Source organism: Cystoisospora suis, assembly GCF_002600585.1.
Source record: "Cystoisospora suis strain Wien I chromosome Unknown contig_3898, whole genome shotgun sequence".
Taxonomy (NCBI): domain Eukaryota; phylum Apicomplexa; class Conoidasida; order Eucoccidiorida; family Sarcocystidae; genus Cystoisospora; species Cystoisospora suis.
The window spans coordinates 5,440-33,322 of NW_027156693.1; the positions used below are offsets into that span (position 1 = coordinate 5,440).

Sequence of the window (27,883 nt, forward strand, 5' to 3'; positions counted from 1 at the left end):
GAGACTCTCTCCTGATGGAGAACGACAGAGGGAAAACTCGTAAAGAAGAAAAGAGAAGAAGGGTAAAGAGTGTCTTTCTTTTCTGTGTACAGGATTTCCATGTGTCTGTACACCTGACGTCTTTCAAGCCATCGTTGAAGCGTCGAAGGAATGCCTAGGAAAAGATGTCCCTACAGGAATCATTTTAACGCAAGATCAATTTTACCAGTCCGCTATTCTTCCATCAAAACTCGATCTATGGTCGAAAGTCTGCGATGCTGTAGAAATGGAGATGTCAGCTGTATGTACAGTCGCTCATGCGCGACGCGTGGCATCTGGCGGAATCTTCACAGTTGATGGATCTCCCCTCTTTTGGAAGGAAGTAAGCTAGCTCATCCAAATTCGCTCTCCAACCTTCTTTTCTCTCTTTCCTTTCCTTCCTGACTAACGCATTTTTCTTCTTTCTGTTCATGCCTCGTCCTATCTATCTATCTTCAATCTATCTATCTATCTATCTATCTATCTATCTATCTATATTTAATCTATCTATCTTTAATCTATCTATCTATCTATCTTTAATCTATCTATCTATCTATCTATCTATCTTTAATCTATCTATCTATCTATCTTTAATCTATCTATCTATCTTTAATCTATCTATCTATCTATCTTTAATCTATCTTTAATCTATCTTTAATCTATCTATCTATCTTTAATCTATCTATCTATCTTTAATCTATCTATCTATCTATTCAATCTTTCACAGCGAGAACTCATTTCTTCGTCGTGTTCGAGTGTTTGCCTCTTTATCAGTAGCCTGCATGGATGGCTACATACACCTATCTATAAGATACGTGTACGCTTACATCATCATTATGATGTTGTACATGACTAAGCATGTCTACATGAGCATCTGTCTCTCTCTCTCTCTCTCTACATTTGTATAGATGTGTATATGTGTGAAAGTATCTTTTCTAGCTCAGCTGATTGCTTTTGTATGTTGTAGTTGGAGAGAGAGAAGGTCAATAAATCCCCAAGTGAAGACAGAGAGAAAGAAATCTCTTCTCTGACTTTGAATCTCTCTCTCTTCTCTCTTTCATTCTGTTTGATCATACCTTCTTCCTCTCTCCTTTTCTCTCGGACAGCTTCTTTCTCTGTGTTCGTCTCATCTTGTCCTTTCTCTTCTTTCAATTCATGCATCCTATCACCTTCTTCTTTCTCGTTCTGTCTATCTGTCATCGATCTATCTTCGGTTTCAGGGAGATTATGACTCATCAGGAGAGAAGACAGCGACAGGCAAACGTAATATGCTTAAGGTCGCTCTGAAAGCCGCAGCGTCATTGAGACGAAAGTTTCCTTCACATTCAGGTCATACTAGTGCGTCCTCTCAAGAGTAAAGCAAGAAAGAAGAAGTTGTCGATGAGGCACAAAGAGAAGGATGGCTGGTGACGCCGTTGTCGTTTTTAGGAGGATCTTCTCTGTTTGTCTTTCCCCACATTCTTTGCTCTTTTTCTGTTGATCTTTTCTTTCTTGATCTGTGAAAAAGAAAGAAAGACAGAAAGTGCGGTGTGGCGCAGGACACTAAGTGATGACAATGATGTCTAGATTTGTCGTCAGAAGAAGTAAAATAAAGAAAAAGAACTCGTTCTTCACAAGCGCCATGTGCATGCGCTGCCAATGATACGTACGTCTTTTCTGCGGTAGGGCTATGTCCTGCCGTGTTGTCTAGTCATGTGTATGCATGCCCACATACATGCGACAGGGGAGGGTGTATAGACACCAGGAGAGAGAAGGAAGAGGGGAGAGAAACAATGTATGAAGAGAGGAGAGTGAGTCACCGTGGCTGTTGCTGTTGTTGCTGGTCTTGTTGGTGTGAACGAAGGGCGAAAAAGCTAGCCAAAAGGAAGAAGATTTCATCGAATTCCTCTCGTCTTACCTTTTGTATGTCGAAGTATGCATGCATACGTATGCCTAGATATCACGTGCATAGACACCAGGGGGGGAGAGAAAAAATTTGGAACGAGACATCATATGCTGTCTCGTTCCTGTTTTCATTCCTTCTCTTCTTCTTTGTGTTGTTAACCCCGTCGTATCCATCAATGCAGTCGTGGATCGAACGCCTTGTCATTTCCCTGTATTCTTTTCCTTTCGTTCAAACATAGCCACGATCACAAGTCCTTCAGAAGAAATCTCGATCGTCTCCGCCCATGGCGCGTCATGTATCTGCAGACACGCGGCATGTTCGTGAGGGTGGAAAAACCTCGAAGGGAAAGTAGACAAGAAGACCAGTGAAGCAATGAATGGACTTTCGTGTCTCTTCTTCATGGATAAGCAGCCAGATGAAAAGAAAAAAAAAGGAAAGGAATGAACTGCATGCATGGGGGCATCCCGCCGGTATGAAAAGGAGAAACCAAAGCAAAGTGTTTCTCTCCTCGTTGTTGTTCGGAGTGTACATACACGCAGTCGTATACACACACACAGGCACCGATGCAGATACATGCACATACACACGTGTATGCACATACAAATTCACTTATACAAATATACATTCAGACATACCTACATGTAGAAACTACTACGTACAGACAAAGAGGTAGATACCTGCGTACAGGTACATAGATTCCTCGGCCTCTCTACCACGCTTAATGTGATCTAAGCCTCCTCAACAAGAAACATTTACGAAGATGGGTAAGTCGCGATGAATATGAGACACAGCAGTGTCTCATCTCTCTTCTTTCTCCCTGATTAAGTTTTAGGATGCGAAAAGATTGGAAAAATGTCAGGAGTCTAGTGCCCCCCGCGAGGGCCGAGATGCCACATGGGCAAAATCCGCAGTGAAGGAGAGTGTGCTGTGTTTCAGCACAAAAAGATGATGCAGACGAGCTTTAGAGTCGCGCCAGTTCGCTACGATCTACAGATGAAGAAAAGATGCCTTCTACCGGATGCTTAACAAACACACGAGCAACAAGTAGCGGCAGTAGGATGAAAGGGGCGATCGTAAACAAGGCGGCGAAAAATGGTGTTCTTTCTCCCGCCCTGTCTGCTTTCCTTTCATCCTGGCAGGAAATAGATACGTGAGACGATTGATCAAGCGACGATATGTCGTGTCTGCTTGTTTACTTGAGAGAAAGGTTTTGAGTAGTACGAGGAGGAAGAGGGAGAGGAGGCGATGTGAGGACATGACTTGTGTTGTGTCGGGTGTATGTACACCGTGCGATGTGGCCTGGAGACAACCCTGGTGTTCACCAAGAATGCGTTGGGCTGAGGCAAAAGCCCGAGCGGACACGTCCAAGAACCGTTTCTTCCCTGAAAAGGAACAAACGCGAGAGAGAGAGAGCTGAACGGTTCAACTCTTGAAGAAGAAGAAATAGCGTTTCTCTTTTCCTTGTCTAGGCCTCGAGGACTATTACAAGTTGCTCTAATCGCCTACATGCAAGCTAGCTAGCTAGTCGGGTCTACTCAATGGCCCAGCTCTTCGTTGCGAGGCTCATCTCGATTCTCGGGCAACATCGAAAAATAAAATCTTACTGACCTCCCCTGGCAAACAACAAGCTCTTGGTCTCCAAAGTTTCCCGGACTTGCCGTGTCTTTGTCATCTTCTGAGGCGCGCCGGTGGTTAGCTAAAGAAGCTAGGGAGCTCCTCCGGAAGTAAGGAAGCATGATGACGCGCTAGCATGCGGCCGGCCGATACACGACGTGGAACTCTGCTGTGTGGACGGTCTGTGTTTCTTCTTTTCTTTCTCAACAGGAGATTCTCTTCACCCAACCGAAATTGACTGAGGAACCGAAGAAAACTGTCGACAGCAAGAAGGGACGAAGGCCGTGCCTTCTTCGTGGAGAGCAGCCGTTTTGCTTTACGTCAAGAAACAAGGATCTTCGATTGTCTTTTCTTACTTTTTTCCTCTTTGTCTTCTTTCGATCTTCTTGACTCTCCTTGCTTTCACTCTTCGTTTTGAGAGAGTGTCTCTTCACATGTTTTCTGGCCCTTTCCTTTCCCGGTTTGCCTCCCTGTCTTTGTCGCTCTTTCGGTCTGCTGTATTCTCGTCTCTTCATTGCCGATTCCTCTCTATCCTCTCCTCTCTCCTTTCCGGGTTTCTCTCTTTCTCTTTTCCCTTCCTCGTACTTCTTCTCTTTCTTTTTTCATATCCATTTCTTTTTTCCGTGTGTCTTTTCTTCACTTCTCAACTTTATCCCGCCGACACGATGGCAATGGATCCAGCAGCGAAGTTCCAGTTATCCCGTACTCCCTCTTCTTCTTCTTCTCCGTCTCTTCCAGATATCGGAGACAATCCTTATGCACCACTTCGTCCGTCCTCCCCTCTTCCTTCTTCTCCTTCTTTCGGAATGCCTCCTCCCTCTGCTTTTTCATCGCCCTCACCGCAGAATTTCGCCGGTAGTACGTCAGCACCACCGCCACCGAAGTTCTCGCCTCAGAGCTTTCCTTCTAAGCATGCAATGGGTGGCGCTGGTATCGACTTCTATGGAAAGGAAGGTCCTCGAGGAAGAGATCGATTTGATATAGATGCTGATTCTTTTCCACCGAGAATGGAAGTGAAAGGTCCAAGTATCGTCGGAGATTTACGTACAAATCTAGATGACATCAAGTCGTCTCTTGTTGGATACTATTCTCGACTCTATTCACAGCCATCCACATCGATTGAAGCACGTCTCGATGCTCTTTCATCGAAGTCTTCATGTCGATTCTTTGATTCAAGTCAGAGATGGCTAGATACAAGACGGAGAGAAAAAAGATATGAAGCCTTTATCAAGGCTACTATGAGTCCTCTTCCTGATGAACCTTCCTTTCTTCATAACCATACCCGTAAGATCACCCGTAATTTTCTCATCAACAAACTCCTTTCCTCCTTTTCCGTCTCTTCTTCAATCCACACAGGCCAAGGAGTTCACTCTCTTACTTCGGTCAGGAGTTCTCTCTCTCTATCTATGTATGTATCGCCACCAGGGGTCTTTTTTGTATCGATTCGCTTGTTCTTTCTTCTCTTGTTACTACAGATGTAGGCCTTAGTGGCACTGTCAGACTGGGCTGTGGAAAGAAGGAGAGATCGAACATGTTGAAGAGAGCGATATGAAGGAAGGGAAGGCTCATCAGGAAGAGGAGGTACCTCACTCTTTCCTTCTAGTGGTTTCTATTGGATCGTAGAAGAATCTCTCAGGCACATTCAGCATATATCCAGCAGATAAAAGAAAAAGAGGGTCTACCTCCCTCCGGGGAGACGTTTCTATTTTTCTTCTTTCTTTCTTTCACCTACATCTATATATGTTCATGTATTTACCTGCATGTGTGCATGTGCCTTGGGCATATTATGTGGCTGGGTGTTCTTCAAGTGCCCTTTATATGCCTATATATCTCAGAACGCGTGTGTAATTCGAGTATAGATGTCGCATGTGTCTAACTTGCTTCTTCCTTATCATCTTCTCTTATTCTGTTTTCTTTCTTTCTTTTTGTCTGCGCGTATTTTCTTCCACAGGAGGTCGAAGTTCGAGATCTGTTGGTTTAGTTGAACATAATGGAGATAATGGAGATGACCTTGAAGATGGAGAAGATTTCTATTCTTATCCAGGTGGGAGAGATTCTTCTCTTCCCCCGTATTCTCCAGGGTATCCTTCGTCAAGTCAAAGGAGAGCTAAAGGAGAAGTGTATGATATGCTAAGAGATCTTCGGCTTAAATGCGAGACAGCATCGACACGGCTCACTACCCTAGCTGATGGTCTATACCCCCATGTAACAAACCCAAATCTAAGAGAGTGGGAGTATAGCACTATTCCCAAAGTAAGAGAAGCTAATCTTCGGCGACGCTCAGAAAGAATAGAAACGAATGTTGATTTATCGTCACCTAGAGGAGTTAGTATATCTATCTATCTATCTGTATGGATATGTACGTATCATGTCTGGATTCACGTTCTATACGTCTGTGGGGAGGTGTCTATTCATATATAGAGGTGAATGATTTGTAGCCATCTGTATCCTGTCTGTCTCGGTCTGTTTAGTCTAGCTCTCTTTAGTCCGTCTACTTTTGAGTCAATGTAGCTCTGGGGTGTACTTGTTTTATGTCTGTTCAAAAGTCCGATGAAGAAGACTCGAGATCTTTATCGTCTTTGTGTTCTCTTCTTGTCTTCTTTTCTTCCCTTCGTTTCTTTCCTTCTTTGTTGTCTGCGTTTTTTCTTAGGCAAGACGTCAGCCAAGTTTTGAGAGCGCCGAGCTTCGACGCCACGTGTTAGGAGTGTATAAGAATCTCCATAGTCAAGCAGAAATCAATCAAAGTCGAATCAATGCTCTTCAATCGAAAATGAAAATCCTTCAAATGCAGACGCATGCAGATATGATCAAACTACAGCAAGATCCAAGAGTAGCTTTCTAGGCCTCCACGTCTTCTTCTCGTCTTCATTGCTTAGGAAAAAAAGAAAGACCCTCCATCATTCTCATCATTTTCGTTTGTGTGGGATGTCATTGTCATGTAGGGTATGTTGCAGTGTACGTACACCTGAGAGATAGTTACCAAGTTTGAAGAGAGCAGGCAGAGTTCTAGTGTGTATTTTCGTTCAGACCTGAGTTCGAGAAGGTAGTCCATTGCTGGTGATTTACATATCACGCTGAAATAGGGAGAAGGCTCTACATGCGAAGGAAGAAGAGGAAGGGAAGTCGTTTCGAGCTGGAGGAGATCTGATACACCAGCTGAACAAAAAGAAGGAAGAAAGCAAGACTTGTGTTGATGAAGATCTGCCGGAGAAGAGAAGGGGATTTTCAGCAAGGGAGGAGGATGACAAATATGATTGTGATGACATCGACAGATCTGTAAAAAGTGCATTCTCATGACGTTCAAAAGCACTCACTCTTTTCATCATATCGTGACGATAAGAGGTCTGTACAAACTGCTCGAGATGTACATACGTAGAGGTCTATGTATTTCTTCACTATCTCCATCCTGCGAAAGCCTCTGTCTGGACATGCACATGTATGTGTAGTTAAGTACGGCTATACCCTGTGTGTATATTTATAGAACATTCGTGTGGATGAATGCCTGCATGGGCTTCGACAGTCAAGGCCTTTCTCGATGAGTTTTGACATATTGAGGAGAGGGAGGTTTTTCTCTTTTTGTCATTTCTCCTTCCTTTCCTCTCTCTTTCGCGGGGTAAGGGTTTTGTCCCCGTTTCTCTTTCGTTTTTTTCTAAACACATCTTGCGGAGAAAATGTAGCGATTGAAAGAAAGGAAGACATGAACTTCTTGCGTGTCTGTCAGATAACGTAGAGAAGTAAAACAGATGAGGTTTTCTCTCGTTCGGTGACTCCTATTAAGAAAAAATACCTTAAACTCACTGAGGAGACACAGGGAGAGAGAAAGTGTGGAAGAAGTAAAGAACGGTGTCGAAGAAGGTTTAGAAAAGTGAATAAGCAGGAAGAAGGCATGTAATAGCACTCTTGTCGTGACGAACAAACGAGTTCTTCCGTCTTCGTTCGCATTTCCTATTTCCTACCTATCCATCTACTTGTCTATTTATAGATGCGTAACGTCTTCGGCGTTCAGAAAGGCAGAGACGAGCCCAAGAAACTTTCAGCTGACGATAATACACTTATCAGGGTGTGCGTATGGGGGCGCACTGGGAAGAAGGATTTTGGAAAGCTCGAAAATTTTCTTTCTGGTGAAAAGCAACGAGAAGGAAAAGACTGGAGACTTGGGGGACTGGTGAAGATTCTGCCTGAGGCCCCTCGACCCCGTTTGCTTGAAGAAAGTGTGGAAGGAAGAAAGGGACGTGACAGAAAAAGAAACTTTTAGGTGGAGCAGAAACAGCTCTAGAGACGTTTGTCCATAATGTACACATCAAAGAATGTGAAAGAAAGGTTTGACGCAGCTGTGTGGTGTTCCGACAAAAAATCAAAAAGTCTTTCTGTTCATCTCGAAGCGAACAGGCTCTAGCACATCATCGACGGGAGGAGAGATTCCAGGACAGCTGGAACGGGGAGTTCGCATGTTTTGCGTTCTTTCTTCTCTATAATAAGATTCTCTTGTGCAGATACACTCGCTCCGTGTAGCGGTCCTATCACCGACGTGTTTCTTCCGACTGAGCCTTTCCGCTCCTTATGTGTGCGTCAGGGAGAGAGATATAAGGGGGTAGATATATATAGATATATATAGATATGTATCGTATATCAATGCATGCAGTTCTTTTGTTTCTTCGTTTTTCTTGCTCTTGTTTTTGTCAGGAGTGGTTGTTCAGAGCGGTAAGGCTTGGGGCTTTTCTCAAGGAGGTGGACAGCGATAGCGTCACTTTACCGGAGGGGGAAGTAAAGATATCTTAGCGTAGACAGGCGGAAGTTCAAGGTTATGCTCGTCGTTACAGACGCAGGTACCACCATCTTAGTAAGCAAGGAGTCAGTAGAATCTTCCATTTCTCTCCTGCCATAGTAAGTGATCTCTTGGGAAGTTCTTCATTTTCTTACATACTATTTCGCAAACACTTCTCGTACGGACACAGTTTCAGTTTCGAATTAAGAAGGTCCTTCTGTAGGACACGAGGGCGACACAAGAGATTCTCTACAAAAGCTTTCCAACCAGTATAGGTACAGTGACACACACGGTGGACGAAATCTCTCTTGTGAAAAGAATGGAGAAGAAAGACCTCGATAATCACTGAAGGATCAGGGTATACCGAATAAAGGGAAGGGGCTAAGGGTGGAAATCCACGCACACGCTTCTCTGCGGAGTCTCTACGCTTCGTTAGAAACAAAGCACCACTCCCAGAAAGGTTGCCGCGACAGCGGTAACACCGACGGCTATTGCAGAATCACCGGAGGTTGAAGTGGGAAGCGTTGAAGAGGAAACCGTTGAAGAGGGAGGCGTTGTGGAAGTGTTTGGGGTTGGGGGATGCGCTTTGCCTGGCACCTTAATACGGACCACACATGGAGTCGCATCAGGATTACTCTGGAGAGCCGAAGACAGACCAGAAGGTTTATTACATGTGTAGCACAACAGCTGTTCTCCATCCGGGTCTTTAGAGTAGTTGAGTGTGTAAACTGGCTGTCCTACCTTTCGGACTTGTGCAGGCCGCTCCTCCCCGCTGGCTTCTGTCGACTGTGTGAGCGTCGCTCCAGGAACAATCGAATCTAAGGTTTTCACGTGCCCCTCGATTTTGCATGTACCGTTGCCGTTGTACTCATAGACGTTGACGAACTGTTTGGGGACGCTGTTCGCCTGTTCTTCGGGCGGGCCTAGTGTCTCGTTGTCGGCGCATTTGAACTGCAGCCCGTTCTTGCCGTCCAGTTCCAGCAGTTTGCCTCCGATCTTGCCGTCTGCGCCGCTTGGGTCTGCACCACATACCGGGATTTCGGACGATCCCGTTTTACCGTGACCAGAAGGGGAAGACTGTCCCGTCTTTTCTTGACGCCCGGAAGTTAAATCGCCTTTCGCGAGGAGAGGAAGCGCGACTCCAAGTGCAACTGCGCACACTAAAATACGGAGAGCGCTGTGCTGCCGAAGCCGTGAGGACCCCATCTCGAGGCTGCGATCGTTCCCAACTGGTCCGGTCAAAAGTATACCCGGGCAAAGAACTGGCCTTGTTCCTTCGTGGAAGGCGTTTCGCCAAGGTGGCACTCGTCCCCGAAAGACCGAAGGTGTAGGACGGGCGGGCGCCCCAACACGCGTCCTCAAGTCTCGTTGTCTTTGCGCTGGGATCAGCAGCTGTTCGGCATGGCCTTAGGACTCCATGTAGTCTCGATAGCAGTCCCGATCAACTGGCCTACCTAGCCGACGGCAGGTTTTTGCGCTGGTGAGGGCGTGAGTAGGGATAATTGCAGTGTCTTTATCTGCTGTCCCCAAGACCGCATTGATGCGAGCCTGTCCTAACTGAGCTGGAGACCGGTCGGCGGTGAAACTCTTTTCCTTCCGAACAATAGTCAATGCGGCACTACCGCGCCTCCCCGGATCTCACTCGAGTCTTCCGTCTCGACTGCAGCTGAAGCACGCCTCCCCGGTCAGAGGACGTTTGGCAGCCTCGTGTAGAGATGCGCGAGCCGCACGCTGGTACGACCAATAGGGGCTCTCCAGAATGCACCCGGAGAGATTGAAAACGGGGGCCGGAGAAACGTAGAGGCGTAGGTACCAGAACGTGAACGTGACGGACGGAAAAAAAAAAGGTGCGCTGGATTTCGGACTGCAATCAGAATTGAAAACTCCTGGCCGCCAAGGGATCAGTGACAGGCCCCCAAGGACCACTTTTTGCGCCCGACTACTAGTTGGCAGCGGGAGTGGAAGAGCAGCCGGCGGCATTGGCAGAATCCGCCGCGCTCCCGCGGCTGGCCGCCAGTAGTTGGCACCCGGCCGAAAGCGGGGGCGCCCGCGGGGAGGCGGTGGACCGTGCAAGGGGGGCGGCAGCGGCGTGGGAGCGGAGCGGGCGGAGGGTCATTCCGTTTTTCATTGTCTTAAGGACTAGGAGACAGGAGAAGTGTCAAAGGGAGATACGGGAAGATAGGAGAAGTGCCGACGAGAAATACCCATGCCCGCAACGCCCGGCTCCGCTCGAACGTAGCCGCAGCGCCGGAAACGCCAGCAAATAAAAGATCGCAACAATCTGCGGGAAGCGAGCGATCGCCTCGGGCGAAGAAGGAGCTCGGCCCGTCTCAGTGTTGGCTAATTTCCGTGAGCACTCTTTCAACGTACTTTCGCCCTAGTGTGGTAGTTGGGCGAGTGGAGCGGCCGCTGTAGCAAGCTGGAGCACTGCGGACCCGGGCACAGTGGCGCGACCGCTAGGTGCGTGGCAGCGCAATCAGCAGTCAGTGTAGTGCCTAAAATGATTATCTCACGATGCTCGAGCTTTGGAACCCGTCCTAGAATGCGGAACACAAATTCTCGGCACAACGAGCCCAAAGGTATTGCAAGTTCGCCCTTTTTACAGTGTCTCTGTCCAGCCTGAACCCGTACACGCCCAACAAGATCGGCAACAACCGCGATCCGCTCGTAAACCGTTAAGTGCTGCTTAAACGAACACCTGCAGTTCACCTCTGCGACCGGTCGCGCATTCCTGGGGTCACACGATTCGCGCCCAAGAAGCAACTTATACCCTTGCCCTTCTCTTGAAGAGGAGACCTCGTGTTCTCTCTCTCCCCGCAAGCGCAGCAGCACCCGCACTCTTCACGGGACGACACGCGGTTTCTTTGCCGCCTCCCCAGCGGTGCGGCTGCACAAACTCACGGCAATCCTTTCTCTCCGGCGGAGCTCTCCGCTCTCCGCTGGGCTACCTCTTCATTTGTTAAGCCTCCGGGGCGTAGCACCGGCATAAGAGTCAGCAGTCCGGTGCAGCTAGAGTAGAAGTAGGTATGTCTATAAAGAATATGCGTGCTCACACACGTATAGGCACACGTGTATGCAATGTCCAGCGCGGGGGGCCAGAAGAATGATCCTTCATTCGTGTACGTCTGTGAAAACACCACAAATCAGCGAACAGTAAAGACATTTCAACAAGCAGGTGGTCACGAGACTGGTCTACATACCCCAGCACAAGGATGGATCTCCAGCCAGATTCCTTCGGGGTCAAGGCCGTCTTCACGTTATGCCTCTCATGTGAGCTTGTGCCAGTCTTCAAGTCATGCGATTGAAAGGCACTGCTCCGGTTCTCGCGGGCATCACCATGTCACAGCTACCAGTAATGGAAACGCCATATCATGTTAAACAAAGAGTGCTTTGCTTAAATGCGTAGCAAGTGGCTCTTTGGCACTCGTACACTACACGCAATAGCCGGACTAACAAGCGGCGTAGGTACGTGTTGGAATGTCGCAGCGCCAGACCGACGCACCAATGGCGTAGCAGAGCGGCACACGGACGACGAATGTGAAGCAGCGTATGTCAAGGTTGCACGGCCTCTCGGTTGAAGTGCGTTATCTCGTCGGTGCTAACTCAGTGGAGCAGCCAAAGGACTCCTGGCCCCACGACAGCAGAAATATGGCATAGCCGCCCACCTCCGAGTCTTCGCGATTTACCGATAACTGTCGGCTGCTGTCCCAGTGGGCCTCTTCCTCTGTCGTGACGTAGGAACTGTCTCAACTGCACAAAAGTGCAGAGCTTCTCTGGCCTTGCACTGTGGCAGCTTGGGCGGCGCCCGTCGGTGGCGGTTCGACAGGGACGGCTTCTCTGCGGAAGGGCAACATGCGTAGCTAGAGCGTGAACACTTTACACTCGGGTAACGGAGATCCAATACTCACGGCGCGCCGTCGCTGTTCCTGTCCGGGCTGTCTCGACGCGAAAAATTTGACCAGTCTAAGAGAAGCCGTTGGTATAGGCTTTGAAGGTGGCATTTGAGAGAGCAAAAACCAATGTGCGTTGCTCCAGGTCCAATGAAATTTTTCCATTCTGGAGCGGCAGCTGAAGCAGTTGTATCTTTCGAATATACGTGGATGCCGTGGAAGAACACGTGGTCAGGCAACACGTTGCCTTCTAGGACAGTAGTAGGGCCGGGTCGTGGCCTTCCGGAGAAAGCGCGACTACGGCCAGGATTCCATTTTGAGTATTCCCTGACCCTTAGTAGTCCCGCGTACTCCAGAAAGCCTGGACGCAGCCCCACCTAGTCCTGAAGAGCGGGGGAAGCTGCACTGATTCTGAGCGATCCACCGAGTTTCCCATAGGGTCGCGGTTGAGAGGCTATCACGCACTGACCAGCGACCCACATCGAAACACCACAGTGACGTCAATATTCCATAAAGAAGGACGCTGCTCAAAATCTCTCTTCACTTGAGGACCACTCACGTGACTTATCGTTGTCGTGAGACTCCTGGGAATGTATGAGCAGCAGAAAACTCTCATCTCGGGTAGTCATCGAGATCGAGAGCGCGAAGTGAGCAGGCAGGGGTCTGGGCAGCCGAATGGGCTGAGCCGTCTGGCAGGCTACTGGACGTCTCATCATGTACGCAAGACTCAAGTGCCGCTAGTGTTTGTTTTCGCCTTTGGCAGTGTGTATTCACCTGCAACGTACTAACTAACTTCCGCCGGGGACAACTGTGTATCGCTTGAAAGCCCGTGAGTCCAGCGCGTCACCCGGCACTTCCAGTTCTTTTCCGGCTGCACAGACTCTGATCTGTAAGGATATATTGTCGGTTGCCCACTGCGGTAAAGCGGTGCCCGTCCCTGATTGTTTTGCTGGATCAGTGAATAGATGAAAGCTATGAAATTACAGCCGTGTTAGCATCCGATGGCGCGCGGCGTCCGAGGGACCGGTCCGCGAAGTAGGGGGGGTGAAAAGCATGTAACGCCGTACTTTTGCGAGCGGGAGCACTCGACTACAAACCGTCGTACTACGCCACAGAGATTCACAAAGTTCACGCGACTGAATCTGTACCAGTCTCTCCAGTCTGCTATCCGGTGACGCTGGAGGTGCGCGCGGACAACAACTCGGTTCAAGTCTCCGACCGTTCCTCGAGCGCAGCCCCTCGCTTGGCCCTCTTGAGAGAACTGGCTTCAGCGGGCTTATCCGGGTCACGCCGGCCCGTCCCCCGGTTTTCAGGCGTTCATATCACCGTCAACTCAGAGGTACAGGCTTTGTTGCCCCCCCTCGTGCTGCCAACGCGATTTGAATTCTAATGAGGTGAAGTAGTTCAGTTCGTCTCTGACAGTATCGGTCAAAGGAAACAGCCGAGATAAACTGAAATATTTCAGCTCGTCACTGAAATTGGAAGCTGCGGCGTGGTGTGGCCACTGTCTTGGCAGCCCAGATAGCAGAGCAGATCTACTCCGTCGCACAGAGGGCGGAAACAGTGTGTTTATGCTTCTTACAGAATGCTTTCCTGTGAGACCGGGCCGGTGTGGTTATAAGTTACGGAGGCGTGGCAGCCTCAATATGGGTTTTCCGCTCCCCCTTCATGTGCTAGGGGCTCCCCGCACTTCATATATTTGTAGCCTGTGCTACCTTGGTTCCCAGCCAGTCCGGCGTGGGTCTTAGCGCGGTGTGCCTGCGGCTCACCCCAGTCACTCTGGTGTGTCTGCAGTTCTATCACCGAGGGTCCAGCAGCCCCCGGTGACCTCTAGGATGACCACCTGCCATAACCAGCCAAGCGGTGCCAAATGGATGTGCGCGTGCACGATCCGCTCGACTAGACTCCGGAGTCTCCTTCGGTGAACCGGCATTTCTCGGGGCTATTAGTTTCGCGACTTGCTTCATAGCGACGCCTTCACCTGCTCTTTGGTGACCGCACTCGCAGGGAATTTTTTTTGATGAGCCTGGTTGCGGAGACCGGTGCAAGCCGGCAAGGAACCCGGGACTGTGTGGAAGAAGGGCGTCGTGGGACTTGTCCTCCATGGGGTCCGCACATCAGCTGTACGCTCATGAACCTAGGACGCTTCCCTGCATATTCTTTGCACTTCGCTAGCAGTGCAGTGCCATTCCCAGCAAGGCTACTGCGGCAGCGGTAACACCGGCTGCTATTTCACGAGCACTGGAAGTTGAGGAAGGAGGCGTCGTGGAAGTGTCCTGGGGTGGCGGCGGCGGCGGCGTTCTGGCCGGCACCTTGATAAGGACCGTGCATGGAATTTGGACTGTCTCAGGGAGACCGACGGAATTGTCGCCAGCAGGTTTACTACACGTGTAACACAACAACTTTTCTTCTTCCGGGTCGGTAGAGTAGTTGAGTGTGTAAACTAGTTCCGTTCGCCTCCCCTCACGCCCATCTTTCGCCAGCTTGCTGTCTTTCGTCGACTGCGTCAGCGTCGCTCCGGGGACTACCGAGTCCAAGGTCCTGGTACCTGCCGCAGTTCTGCAGCTACCCCCTCCTGCATACTCGTAGACGTGAAGGAGGCCTCCGGGGTCGCTCACCGGTGGGTCCCCTGGCGCTGGAGGCGGCCCCAGTGATTCTGTGTCGGCGCATTTGAACTGCAGACCGTCCCTTCCATCGAGTTCCAGCAATTTGCCGTCCGAGCTAAGACCCACTCCTTCCGCCTCGCACTGCGGGATAGTGGGCGATTCCGATTCGCTACCGCTAGAAGGAGGGGACTGGCTCGGCTTTTGGACCCCGGAAGTTACATGGCCCTCAACGAGGAGAGGAAGCGCGACATAGAGTGCAACCACGCCCACGAACATATGGCGAGCCTCGCGACATCGCTGGCCGGAGAACCACATTCCGATGAAAGCGTGACCGCTTTTGACTGGACTGGTCAACAGAGTAGCCGGACTCGTAACTTGCCCTGTCCCGGTTTTCTTGTGGTAACAAGTAACGTATCTTTCTCTGAAGGATGCTGACTAACTGATGATGAGAGGGTGCGCCCAAGCTCGTACCCGTGCGTACAAGCCGCAAAGTATAGGACGAAGGTGGGGCCCCCTAGCGGCAGTTCGCGGTTCTCTGTTTCTCCCCTATGGACCACGATCCCGTTCGGAATGGGCTTCAGACAGTGTCTGCTCCCTGGGGGGGTCTCCGTCGTCTCATCTACCTAGCCGACCACAGATCTCTGCGTTGCTGAGCAAATGAGTTGGGGGCCTCAGCAGTGTCATGGATACCACTAGTGTCTTGACAACATTGGTACGGGGTTCTGCTTAGTGCAGTGGGAAGCCGGTAGCAGCCGACCCCTGTCCCTGCCATGAATAGCCTGTACAGCACTGCAGCACCCCTCACGGACACCACTGTCTCTCCAGTTCCGGCTGCAGATAAAACATGTCGCGACCTTTCGGGGGATGCCCAGCGACCTCAGGTCATCGCGGTGCCAAGCGAGCAGGAACAGCCCATACAAACTTCCCGAATCACACCAGGGGGGAGAGGCGGCTTCCGCATCGGAGGGCCGAGCGGCACACGCTCAGAAACGAAAGCAACCGTCGAACCGCAGCCCCGGGCTAACTGAAATGGAGCGCCGGAGGAGATGAAGAGGCCGTGCTCACTGGACTGGGTTCGCGGTAGGGATAGAATCGGTAAACTATCGGAGTATTTCCTGATTCAGTTAATAGGTTTGTAGCTCTCAGGGGCCCAGAAGTGCATGAGCTAATCTTCTTTTCAGCTCTAAGGGACAAAGTCTGGTTCATTCGAAGTCATGCTAAGGGAAAATAACAGAGGTCAGTTCAAATGGGAGTCAGAGTGAGCTATCTTAGAGGGGCCATCGGACTCTTCTGCCTGCACACGATTTTGCTTTCGTTTCATCCGAGGTTCTTCACATAAAAGCGAAGCTAGTTTAATCACTCTCGTTCACCTAAAAGCTATCACCCACTAACTGACCAGTGGTGCAGTCACCTATGCAGAGGGGACTAGCTGTACCTGAGGCTTTCACCGTCCAGACCGGCATATCGGGGCCCGCGGTAGGTAAGAGGGGAGTAATGTTCGGAGAGATGTGAGTTGAATGTCAGGTCGAGCGCGAGTTAAAGGGGTGGGACATCGAACTGCGAACCGCTGGATCAAGATTAACGCGTTTTTGTTTTTTTTTACGAAAGAGACTCTCCCAGGTGTGCGATCCGGATAACTACCTCTTACTTACCGAAAAAGAGGCTGACTTTTTTGTTGGGAGATGTCGGGCCGGTCCCCTGAGCTGAACTTGGAGCGCCTGTTTTTCCTCTCTTCAAAGAGATAGAGCTACCAGCGTGGTCCTCGTGGGAGCTATCCCCAACAGTCACGCTCAGTTCGCCAGGAACAGACGGTAACTAGCCTACCTCCATCTTCTCTTGGGACAAATTCAACGACTCAACGTAACTTCTCTGCAGCAGCTACAAGTGTTAACTTCCCACGCGAGTAACCGAACCGATTTGTGGTTCGCCGGACTCCCTCTAGGGTTCCTGGACCGGGTATCCCCGCATGTCAACTGCCAGGTGTAGCCACCGACACTGGTACTGACTTGGGAAGTCACAGCGCGTAAAGCCACCACCAAGAGCTAAGATATGGCAGATACACGGTGCTAGTGCGGAGAGACCCATGAAGGCTGTTCGACTATCTCCCTTTGCAGTCCGGCTACGCGGCTATTCGGTGACGCCGGGGTGCCGACTGCTCAGCAAGAGTGTTCCAATTTCCGACTGGGATCGTAGTCGCTCACTTTACCTCCATGAAGGATTGGATCTCAAAAGTTATCGGTGAGGAACGCCATGCCAGTGTCCGCGCCACCGTGACTGGAGCTGCAGCTTTTTGTTGTCTTGCGCTGTGGACTTCGTTGTAGCTTCGATGTGAATATGCGGTATCTCGCTCATCGGGTCGTCTTACCTGCCACCGGGCGACCCCGATAGCAGTAGCAACTTCTTCAGCCGTTCAGAGGACGGAAACAGTGGCCTTTACACCTTTTGCCCGGTGCTTTTGCGCGAAACCGAGCTGACCTGATCCGAAAGCAACGGAGGCCGGAGGTCTGGCACCCCTGATCATCGGCGTTCCTCTCTCTGTGTCGTAGTGCCTGTGTGCTATTTGGGGCTGGCCACCGGTAGGGTGCGCGTGTTTTGCGTCAGGCGGCCGTGGCATCTCGTGCCGGCCGCTCCTGTGTGCCTGCAGCGCTGTCGTCTACCGCCCAGCATTCCGCGGTGAGCCTAAGGGCTATCGCATATTGTGATGTGGCCAAGACTGGTAATCGGGCCCACGCGTGTGGACCCTGCTCGGCTAGATTCAGAACTGGCCCCAGGTGGTAGTGGCCACCTGCAGCGTTGATCACCGCCGGCCGGTGCGTCGCAGTGACGGTTATCTATGCTTTTTCGCGGGGAGACTGGCAACTTGAATTCGATTGGCCTGGTCCGGCTAGACGGTTGCACACCGTCAAGGAACTAGGGACTACGTGGGGTCAGTTCGAGATTTCGTCCACGGGTGCGTCACGTCACCACTGAACGTACAAGAACAAAGGACCATTTGCAGCAGATTTCCTACGTTTTGCTACAAATGAAGCACCACTCCCAGAAAGGCTAATGCGACCCCGATTACACATGCGGCTATTGCAGGAGCATCGGAAGTTGGGGAAGGAGGCAGCGTGGAGGTGTCCGTGTTCGGCGACTGAGGCCTGGCTGGCACCTTGATAAAGACTGTGCAGGAAACTTGGCCTTGTCCAGACTGGAAGGGCAAAGGCTGAACAGAAGGTGTATTACAGGTATAGCAGAGGGACCGTTCTTCCACTGGGCCGTTAGTGTAGTTGAGAGTGTAAACTTGTTCCCCGGCCCCTCCCTTTCCTCCCTGACTTCGGGTGTCCGACCCGGTTTGTTCTGTCGACTGCGTGAGCGTCGCCCCGGGGACTACCGAATCCAGCAGTTTAGCGCCCGCGTCCAGGTTGCAGCTGTTATCCTCCTTGATCTCATAGACGGAGGTGAAGCGTGTAGAGTCTTGTGACACTGTTGGAGGCGCTAGTATCTCTTTTTTGCCGCACTTGAACTGCAGACCGTTTTTGCCATCCAACTTCAGCAGTTTGCCTCCAGACCTGGTAACTGTGTCGCCTGCCTGTTCACCGCATACGGGAACTTTAGGAGTGTCTTCTTCGCCGCTGCCTGGTGTATGGGATCCCTCTGACTGCTGTTGAACCTTGGAAAATATGTCGCCTTCAACGCGGGGAGGGAGCCCGAAAGCACGTGCGGACGCGCACGCCAAAACAAGGAGAGCCCCAAAGACTACGAGGCCAGGGGACCCCATAGTGGAGAGGTTGTGACCGTTCTGAACTACTAATGTCACCTACTAATGTCACCTAAGTAGCCGAATCACCCGGAAACGCCGTTCCCTTGTGTAAACGACTAGTGTCTCTTGTTGCAAAATTTGTTGGGTGAGTGGTGGCGAAGGAAGTCCGCTAACGCCCGCCCTTAAAGACCCCAAAGCCCAAGCCGGGGGTGGGGCCCCCTAGCTGTTCCCCATCATCGTTTTTTTCTCCCTGGGCCCAAACGATGTTTGGTCAGGGCTTCGGACAGCGCCGGCTCCCCGATTACTCAGATCATCTGGGTTGTCTAGTCGACTGTATCTCCTCCTCCCGCAACGAGAGTTGACAACATCAGCAGGGTCATAGTCAGCTGTACTCAGCGCGACGCCGGCACGAGCCCGCGCTTACAGTATTGCATTGGGCATCGGGTAGCAGCGGGGCCCTGTTCCGTGCTACGGATAGCCTAGGCAGCAACAGAGCACCTTCGGACAAAGCTTTTTTCGAGTTGGCCATTCTTCTCTAGAATTAGGCCGACCGTGGCAAGCAACAGTAGCAACTACCAGCCACCGCGGGACCCGAGCGCAAACAGTCGGACAAGATTCTCTAGAAAGCACGGAGAGCAAGGCGACTCGAGCAGGCACGTGTAGGCGAACCCAAGCAATCACTCCAAGCCCCTCGCGGACCAAGAGAGAAAAAGAAGCGTCGGCTTGTTGAGATCTCGGAACCAAATTCCAAGTGACTGAAGTGTAGATGGGTGCCTACATAACAACGTAGTGAAGCTGGTTGAACCCGGGACCCGACCAGCGTGTCACCGCCCCGTGGAGATTCAATTGAAACCTTTGTCAGTTTGTGAACAGTCGTACAGCACTCGAGAGCAAACGAACTCACACGCACGGGTACGCACTCCAGCTAGAAGCTCTGGGCCAGACCGGCTCACCAGTTTCGCAGCACGACACACACACCAGCTGCACAAGGCGCATCCCCGCGTCGCGCAAACCGCGGTCTGAAGTGCTCCGACCTCGCCGGCGGTAGCACGTTCAGGCAGCCTAATATCTTTTTCGGCCTCAAGACAACAGATACCGTCACAGAACTGGCGGCGTCTGGTTCTTTAGGCCTTGCCGAATACCGGGGCTGGATATGCCGCCGGGCCTGTTTCCCCTGTCGTCACCTGAGAATTGCCTAGAGGTGCGTGTCTGCCTTGTCCAGCCACGGCACTACAACTTGGGGTGCCGCTCTGGGGTGCGTCGACTGGCTCGTGTTCTGTGTTGAAGGGCTACACGCGCGCACTGTGCGTCGGACACTTGACAGTCGCGCGGAAACCCTCTGTTTACGGTCGGCTAAAGGCGCAGCGCCTGTGAAAAACTGGAATGAGTAGGAGATCATTAACACGTTTCACTGTAACCCGGTCTTCGCCGGCATCACCGAAGCTTTCTCCCCTCTGCCCTAGGCTCGCCTTCGACGAGACGAAACTACGACGGGTCGCCAGCTCGGAGCACTTGACGGTGACAGGGAGCTTGTAGTTTCCTTGTTGCTACGTCGTCCCTCTGATATAGGCTTTGGCGGCTCTGACTGGGCTGCACCCTCTTGGACGACATTGTGGCTTCTTCACTCAGAGTAAGGGGCACTCCCGGGAGGACTCCCTGGGCTTTAAGTACTGCTGTGAGAACGCGCTACTGTAAGGGGTGTCCACCACAGACGACACCGTACCCCGTCATGCCTGAAATCAGTTAAGCCTCTGAAGAATCTCGCCGCGGTTGCACTGCCGACGGCTTCGAGCTCAGGTTCTGGCCCAGGACGTCTAAACCAAACTAGGTCAGGCCGTTCGTGCAACGGCTGACACGGCCGCTCGGCGGTAGCTGTATAAACTTCTCTCATGGGACGGCCCTGGCACGACAACCCTGCACAGATGCAGTCCCGCACACAGTAGACCTGTCTGGACAGATGACAGGGTACTAAAGTAAGACAGAGTCTTGAAAAAGCGCAGCGCGGGTGTTACACTCTCCGTTGGTTGGACTGGTGTGTGAGCACCCTTAGTTCGCGTTTTCATCGTCCCCCCACATCTCGCAGAGCCTCAACCCCGGAGACTTTTCCACGAAGTGACGACCGTCCCGTCGCCTTCCCTGAATTTCCTGTGGTGACAGTACTGATTGACGCCCTCTAAGGTGGTAACGCCCCAACTCGGAACCCTACCCGACTGCTCTACAGTTCGGAGGTTCATTGTCCCAGCTCCGAACGGCTCACGCTCCGGTTGAGCGGGAACAAACCGAGGGAGGCCGTTCCTCGAATCACCAGAGCTTCACAGTCTCTATTATTGCGCGTACTGCCTCGCAGCAAAATGCCGCTAGCCGTAGCCATCTGGCGAAAGTATTCATCCATTTACCTAAACCCTTTCAGTCTTCCAGCTTCCATGTTGATTTCAGTTCTAATTCTCCGTGGAAAACACAGTCAAGTACCAAAAATGCCATTTTCTTTTATCACCTGCGATTCCGAACCTTGCGAATTCATTTCTGACGTTGTTCATCTGAACAGGAAGACGAGAGTTTTCTTGATTATCTTCTGTCTATTCACAAGTCTTTGAAGTGGTGGAGCAAGAGACATCTCTTTGTGTGCAATGTTTGGAGCATTTGGAAGGACAGCGAAGACACACGAAGACGTAATCCTGGGCGTCTGAATTCAACGGTTCAGAAGGCTCCTCAAAGTGCAGCTACACTAGGGGCAGCAATGAAGCCCTTTTGACTCGGGGAAGGAAGACGAAAGTTCAGCACGACTCTGAAGAACTCTTGAGTTCAACTTATGAATGGAGAAGCAAAGTCACTTTTTTCCCGAACTCATCCTAAGAACCTGTCCACTCGAAAGACAAAAACTTCCGTCTCGTCTTCTTCAAAACCTCATCGAGTGTTTCGTCACTTCTCATCGATCACTGCTTGACTTGAAAGTACTTGTTGAAGTCTGCACTTGACTTCCATTACGATCTCACTTGACAAACTGAACACGGAGGACCTTCACTGTCCCAAATCATCCATCCCATGCTCACCTCAGGATCACCAAAGAAAGCCCAGATGATGCATCCTTATTTCTATAGGAAAGTCTTCGCGCGACACCGAAGTATAAGAAAGAAGTCAGCATTTTCTGCAACTCTTTTCTCCTCGTCCCGTTCTCCCCGGTAAGTGCGCACAGACACACACAAACAGACAGTGCGTACGAATGAATTTACTATGCGCAAGAAGTGGGGTGATAAAGCGCACACAATACGCATGAATCTAAGTAGCTGACATTCAGTCTGCTTGAACAGACCTTGGTGTTGCGGGTGATTCCTACCTTAGCAAGAAGACAAGCTCCGCCCCCCCGTTTCCCTTTTGCGAGCTTGAAAACCTGACCCGGGAAATCAGAAGATGCAAGTCTCGACAAATGCGCAACAACGAACAGACATCTTCGTTGAACCACTTTGGAAGGAAAAAACACAAAAGAAGAACCCGGGAGGAGAGCCTAGTAACAACCCATACTGAAGTTGAGGAAGGTTTCTCACAGGAAAGGAGCAGTTGCCGCCAAAGGCTTAAAGTGTTCACTTAACGTTCCCTTCTTAAAACCGAGTTTCCTCCCACGAGAATCTTTTCTCCTTCTCTTGTCAGCCGGTGGTACCCCCGGTTCCCTGATCTACCTGTCTGTGTCTACCTGTCTGCATTTCTCGTCTCTTCTCTCCGTCTGTTGCGGCTCGGTGGAAAAGATCGTATCATATTCAGTATCCGCTTCCTGACGGCTCCGATTGACATACTCTCCTCTGACTAAAGACACCCTCAGCGGGCTTCTGTACGGCCTTTCTATCTTCGCCTGCTAGAGTCAATCACTATCGTCTTCGCGTGTACACCGGACCGGGACCGCGGAAGTCTCCCGTCTCTGTTTCTTTGTCTCTCTGTCTCTCTCTTTTTCTGTTTCATGCGAATCCTGCATTCGCTGTCTTGTTTTCTACAGAAAGCATGGCAGAAGGCGGTCAGAAGGATTACGGTAGAGCTAGTGGTAGCTACGCTGTCCACGTGTACGCGCCGGCACGACCCCGGCTGTATGTGCATAACGCCCTGGCTGATAGTACGGAACGCCAGTCGGAACTTCATGTGTTTCTGCCCGTAAAAGACGTCTATCACTCTTTCTTTTTTGCATATGCTCTTCGGTTTAGAACGTGTCTTCGTCCTCCATCTTCCGTGCCTACAATGATTATTAGATTCTACACCTCATCCGCACGGAGCTTGCTCTGAGCGGACTTCTTCAACCCGCCCGCTTGAAAACATCGATCTGCGACTGACTGGGAGTTGTATCCGTAATATTTCTTCGTCTAGTCGCTTTAGCAAATTCGCTTTATCTTCCTCTCGTGATACCTTTTTTGTTTTTCTCAGTATAGCTCTTTCTATAGTCTGTCTCGTCATCGTTGCTCACTTCTGGAATCCGTCACACACATCGTTCTCTATAAGCCGGTCGGTGTTCCTCCCGGGCGTGCTTTCACAGGAATAGAGACGTAGCTACAGCAGAGAGAGAACACGAGAGAGACCAGCTACCTCCAGGTGGGAGTGATTGAGTGTAGGGAGGTGTCGAGGGAGAGAGAGAAGGAAGAATGGGAGGAAAGGGAGAGAACAGAGAGAACGAATGAATATCTACCGCCTGAGTGAGTGAAACCCTTCTTTTTTCTCTTTTTTTTCGGTCTCTGTCTTTTTGACGGGAATTGAGTTGATAAGGGCTTTTCTGTCTCCGCATTCCTCTGGAAGAAGAATGCAGTGGTTCCTTGTAAAGACTTCTTCAACGTCCCGAGAGTGACAGAAGGAACGGGGCGCGAGGGAGATGAACTGCGGGTGTAACGACACCGTACTGGTTTGCTTTCGCTCGTTCTTCTTCTTTCCTTTCTGTGCTTTTACAGTCTTCTTTTTGACTGACACGTGTGATTTCCGTTTTTTCATTTGTTTTTCCACTTTTCTTCTTCGAATGAAGATGAACAACTCGACATTCCTCGGTCCGTAAGGGAGACGACCAGCCATTCTACATACGAGCATCGTACCTTCTAACGCATACAGATAGGTACACGGAGAGAGAGAATCGTGAGTGGAAGAGAAGTTAGTGGCTCTCCTCTTCTGTTTCGTCCTCTTAGCATGGTCTTTTTTCTTCATCATCCTTTGGTAGGGTTTCTTACTTTCAAGGATAAGCTTCAAGAAGTAAAGGGAGAGATGTTCTCTCAGTTCGCATGGAAAAGCGCCCATGCCGGATAACCTCGAAACATCGATCTTCGATAACGCGACCGGCTGCTTTCTTCTCTTTCCTTTTTTCCTTCACTTCTTTCTCGGCGCATCTCCTTCAAAGGCGGTCGTTTATAGGTGAAAGGGATTCTCCATCTTTCTTTTTCTTTCGAGCGAGGATTCCAAAGTATGAGTTCATGAAGCAAGCAAGTTACTTTAGGTTGCCTTCGTGAAAAGCAGTGAAGAGGTTCTTCCCTTCGTGAAAAGAAGGGAAGAGGTTATTCGTGTCTATTTTCTGATTCGTCAGGAGAGGACCGATTTACTTTCGGCCGCGGGATGAAGAGACCTGACAGAGTTGGTAGTCGTGTGTAGGGTCTGCTTTGTTAGATAGACGAGAAGTGGAGGAAGAAGAAAAAACGAAGAAAGCGTACTGATTCGCGGAGAGATTTCGGCTTTACATGCCAGTTTCAAGGTAATAGAGGAGTACAAAAAAGGCCGCAGGAGGAGAGTGTTTCTCTATTTGCTTCTTTTTCTTTTTCTCTCGAACGCCGAGACACGTGTGAAAGTCTACAGAGGCATGTATTTTTCCTGACGAAGTCTTGTCTTTTCATTGGTCGCAAGACAAGGCAAATGCTTGGCATGTTCTAGTGAGTACCACTCGGGTGTAGGTACACCTCGACTCATGACAAAGATGGGCTAACCGTAGTAATTTTGCCTACATGAGGATTTACTTCCAGACTTCATCTATTTCGACTATCTTGCAATTGAAGCGTTTTATTCGCCGTGTGTGTAGAAGAAGTTCTTCCGTTCCTCTTCTTTTCTTTTCTTTGCACATTCTCTCCTTTTCCGTTCGCCTGTCAACTAACTAGTTGTTTCGTCATTTCCGTGGTCCGGTATGGAAGGATTAGTAGTCGAGACAGAGGCGTCGCCTCCTGCTCCTTCCTCCTCTCCTTCACCAGCAGCGTCGGTATCTTCATCTCCAACTGTCTCTGTCTCCGAAGCAGGGATCCTCACCATGAATTCGGCTTCTTCTTCTTCTACCTTGTCATCGCCTTTAGCAGCGGCAATGCCAGATAATAAGATCTCTTTTCTTCGTGAAAAGTCTTCTCTTATACCTCCTGCATCACCTCAGACTTCCACTCCATTCTTTCTATTACAACAAGGTATGGGTGATCTGCACCAAGGGACATCTCACACACCTTCGCTACTTCAGCAGCTACAGCCCTCCTCCTCCTCCTTGTTGCCACGAGGAGCTGTACAGCAACATACACCTGGGGAACGAGGGCTCCTTCTCTGTCGGAGTATGGAAGGAGAAATGGACGATAAACCGGCAGGTGGTGGTGGTAGTAGTGGTGGCGACAGTGTGAGTTCATGTGAAAAGGAACTTACTTCTCTGTTGTATCCTTCGAATCTTAAAGGCTCTCTTCCGTCTCTCTCTTCTTCTTCTCTTCCATCCTCTTCTTTCTCTCCGCCCTCTGCATGCATTGGGTCTTCTTCTCCTCTTCCTCACCCTTCTCAGCAGCCAGCGAATTCTGGTCTTCCTGACAAATTACATTTTAACGGTAGTCCTGCGCTACACAGTCGGGGTCATCTTCATCTTACCAATAGATCTTTAGCTTCTTTATCTCTCTCACTTAAAAACCTTTCATCTCTCTCCCCAGGAGGAGTCATGCTTACTCCTTCAGCTGTCTCTCCTTCTTTTCTTCCATCTTTTTCTTCAGCAGCTGTCGCCTCTCCGTCTGCTGAAGGGACTCCTAGTTCCTCTTTCTCACCGTCAACAGGATCAGCATCGTCTTCATCTTCGGGTCTTCTTCTTCCCAGTGCTCTGAGCTTCCTTAAAACAGAAAGTTTGTCTCCAAATCCCTTCTCTCTTCCGGTAATTACCAAGTCTCGACAATTACCTCAACAGATCTCCTCTTCGACATCGTCTTCTCCCAGACCTGTCTCTTCTTTTTCACCTCTCTCCACTCCCACCTCGACACTTCCTAATAGCACAGGGTCGCCTCCCTCTCTTCCTCTAACTTCCGTGTCAGTACTATCATCTTCTGTTCTTCCTCCAAATTCTTCCTCGTCATCATCGTCGTCTTCTTCTTCCTCGTCGTCGTCTTCTGCCTCTTCATCTTCTCTTCTTTCTCCCGGGACACGGGATTCTGAAGGGAGTCTCGTCAGCAACACAGTAGGCCCATCATCTCACCAACGACCAACTCTTCCTGTCTCCGGTTCATCAGAACAAGCGGAGACACTTCTTCTTCCTCAGGAAAAAGATATTTCTTTGTCTTGTTCTTCTTCTTCTTCCTTGTCTGCGTCTACGTCTTCCTCCTCGTCTCCCCCTGCTCCGGAACTTTCGATATCGATGAGTCACCCGAGTTCTTCTCTTCCATCGACGCCTCCCGCTACGTCGTCTTCCTCATCATCGACACCTGCAGCAGGGCGGACACGTCACAACAGTCGTGTAACGAATCGTCATTCGAACAAAGAAAATTCAAAGACAAACACTTGTTCTTTATCACCTACCTCAAAGACACCAGCGTCCCCTTCTTCAGCTATGACGGCTGATACTCAACAAGGAGGAGAAAGTACGTCATCGTCATCTTCAAGGCCACGACGGAACAGGAGAGCACCGAAGAAGTTTGAAACAGAAGATTTCTCGTCTGATATTGCCTTAAAGAAAGCTATTGAGAAGTCTCTCCTGGTATGTTACGCAGTCAACGCTAATGAGTCGGCTGTGTATGGATTGGTCTATCTGTATACGTTCGACTTGTCTGCATCACGGGTTCATTGTTCCCTGACTAAAAGCGAAGGAGAAAAAGTCGGAAAACCTCGAGTGGGAAGGGAGAGAAAACACAGAAGCGGTAGGGGAGTACATACAGGTGGTGGCATGTACGATTATGAGATCCCCGGGTTCATACCCATGGTCCACACCTGGCGGTGTGTATCGTTCTCAAGTTTTCGGGTGTACATACACCTGACTGCGTGTACCATTGTCAGTTTTTTGGGTGCGCGTACAGCTGGCGGCCTGTACGCTTGCCAGATTCCCTGTTGTGCGTACAGCTTGTGGTGTCTAAGGTTGTCCGTTCTTCGGTGTACATACCCGTGATGGGCTGTATGGCCACGGGTGTACGTACACCTGATGGTGTGTATGATCCCGGGTGTACATACACCTGTTCAGGTTCGTTTGTTTCGTGGTCCCATTCAGCAGTTCTTGTTTTCAGCAGGTTCCTGCGTACGTCGAATCACCGGCTGTTCTCTTCTTGTCAATCTCATGTTCTTTGTTTCTCTTCTTTCCTGCTTTCTTTCTTTTCCTACAGGAAACGAGGCGAGTCACCGTGGATTATTCGGGTCTCCCAACAGTCCCTGAGATCCGTTTGTCGTCTATGGAGGAGTTTCTTGTGAATCCTATCTCTCTTTTTGAGAAATACGAGCATTACGGGAGAGATTTCGGTGGCATTAAAGTCATTCCACCAAAGGGATGGAAACCTCCTTTCAGCCTTCAAGGACTCCTGACAGATGAGCTTGAATTTCATGTACGCGTGCAAGAAATTCATAAACTTATGCAAGGACAGGTACGGAAAACGAGACTCTTCTCCTAACCATCCTCTTCATCGTTTGTTTCTTCTTGTTTCTTCATAGTCTTTCCTTGTCGTCATCTCTTTCTCGCCCTTTGTTGCTGTCTTCACCTTTCTCCGTTGTCTATTGATGGATGTCTCCCCTGTATATACAGCCATGTGTGTTTCTCGAACTTGTTTGATTGACTGAAGGGAAGAAAGTGTCTGTGCTGTGGGCCTCTTCTAATGTTTGTCTCTCCTTTGTCTATTCCATCCACACACGACTAGAGGAAGGAAAAACGCGTGAATTTTATCGCCACTGAGTCGTAGTCGTATTTTCTGTACCGCGTCTGCTTCCCGACTCTTGCTGTCATGACATCTACACGTCTCTCCTTTTCTAAGGATCTCTTCTTCTTTTGCTCTCTTCCTGAGGTTTCTTCTTCATCCCTCACCCTTCTCACTATGTATATCTATCTGTCTATATACATACATATATGTATACGATCCATGTCTCCTCCTCTCTTCATTTCCGTGTACTTCTTTCGTCTTCCTGTACATCATGTACGTCTCCAGGTAGCTGCTTTGT

The 27,883-nt window shown here is 50.1% G+C and overlaps 5 protein-coding genes across 5 annotated transcripts in view; 3 read left to right on the forward strand and 2 right to left on the reverse strand.

Annotated features, from left to right (window-relative positions):
• The window catches only part of CSUI_007385 (purine nucleoside phosphorylase), a 5,102-nt gene extending 3,119 nt beyond the window's left edge, over positions 1-1,983 (forward strand). Inside the window, exons 3-4 of the mRNA XM_068067531.1 lie at positions 93-361; positions 1,239-1,983. Of these exons, the coding sequence (XP_067920490.1) occupies positions 93-361; positions 1,239-1,376 (407 nt within the window). The 3' untranslated portion in view covers positions 1,377-1,983. The remainder of the gene's footprint in view (positions 1-92; positions 362-1,238) is intronic.
• Positions 1,984-3,341: 1,358 nt separating this feature from the next.
• Positions 3,342-7,061, forward strand: CSUI_007386 (uncharacterized protein). Its single transcript, XM_068067532.1, has 3 exons — positions 3,342-4,801; positions 5,469-5,770; positions 6,168-7,061. The coding sequence occupies exons 1-3, from the start codon at positions 3,952-3,954 to the stop codon at positions 6,357-6,359; spliced, it is 1,344 nt and encodes a 447-aa protein (XP_067920491.1). The 5' UTR covers positions 3,342-3,951; the 3' UTR covers positions 6,360-7,061.
• A 1,433-nt stretch (positions 7,062-8,494) lies between these two features.
• Positions 8,495-10,254, reverse strand: CSUI_007387 (sag-related sequence srs11). Its single transcript, XM_068067533.1, has one exon. The coding sequence runs from the start codon at positions 9,486-9,488 to the stop codon at positions 8,715-8,717; it is 774 nt and encodes a 257-aa protein (XP_067920492.1). The 5' UTR covers positions 9,489-10,254; the 3' UTR covers positions 8,495-8,714.
• A 10,095-nt stretch (positions 10,255-20,349) lies between these two features.
• CSUI_007388 (uncharacterized protein) lies at positions 20,350-21,979 on the reverse strand (the record flags this gene model as incomplete). Its single annotated transcript, XM_068067534.1, has 2 exons — positions 20,350-20,434; positions 21,855-21,979. Coding segments are annotated over 2 exons (210 nt in total), but the record flags the coding sequence as incomplete, so codon positions are not given.
• Positions 21,980-23,126: 1,147 nt separating this feature from the next.
• The window catches only part of CSUI_007389 (histone lysine demethylase jmjc1 kdm5d jarid1d), a gene marked incomplete at its 3' end in the record, with an annotated part of 6,366 nt that continues 1,609 nt past the window's right edge, over positions 23,127-27,883 (forward strand). Inside the window, exons 1-2 of the mRNA XM_068067535.1 lie at positions 23,127-26,444; positions 27,061-27,315. Of these exons, the coding sequence (XP_067920494.1) occupies positions 24,648-26,444; positions 27,061-27,315 (2,052 nt within the window). The remainder of the gene's footprint in view (positions 26,445-27,060; positions 27,316-27,883) is intronic.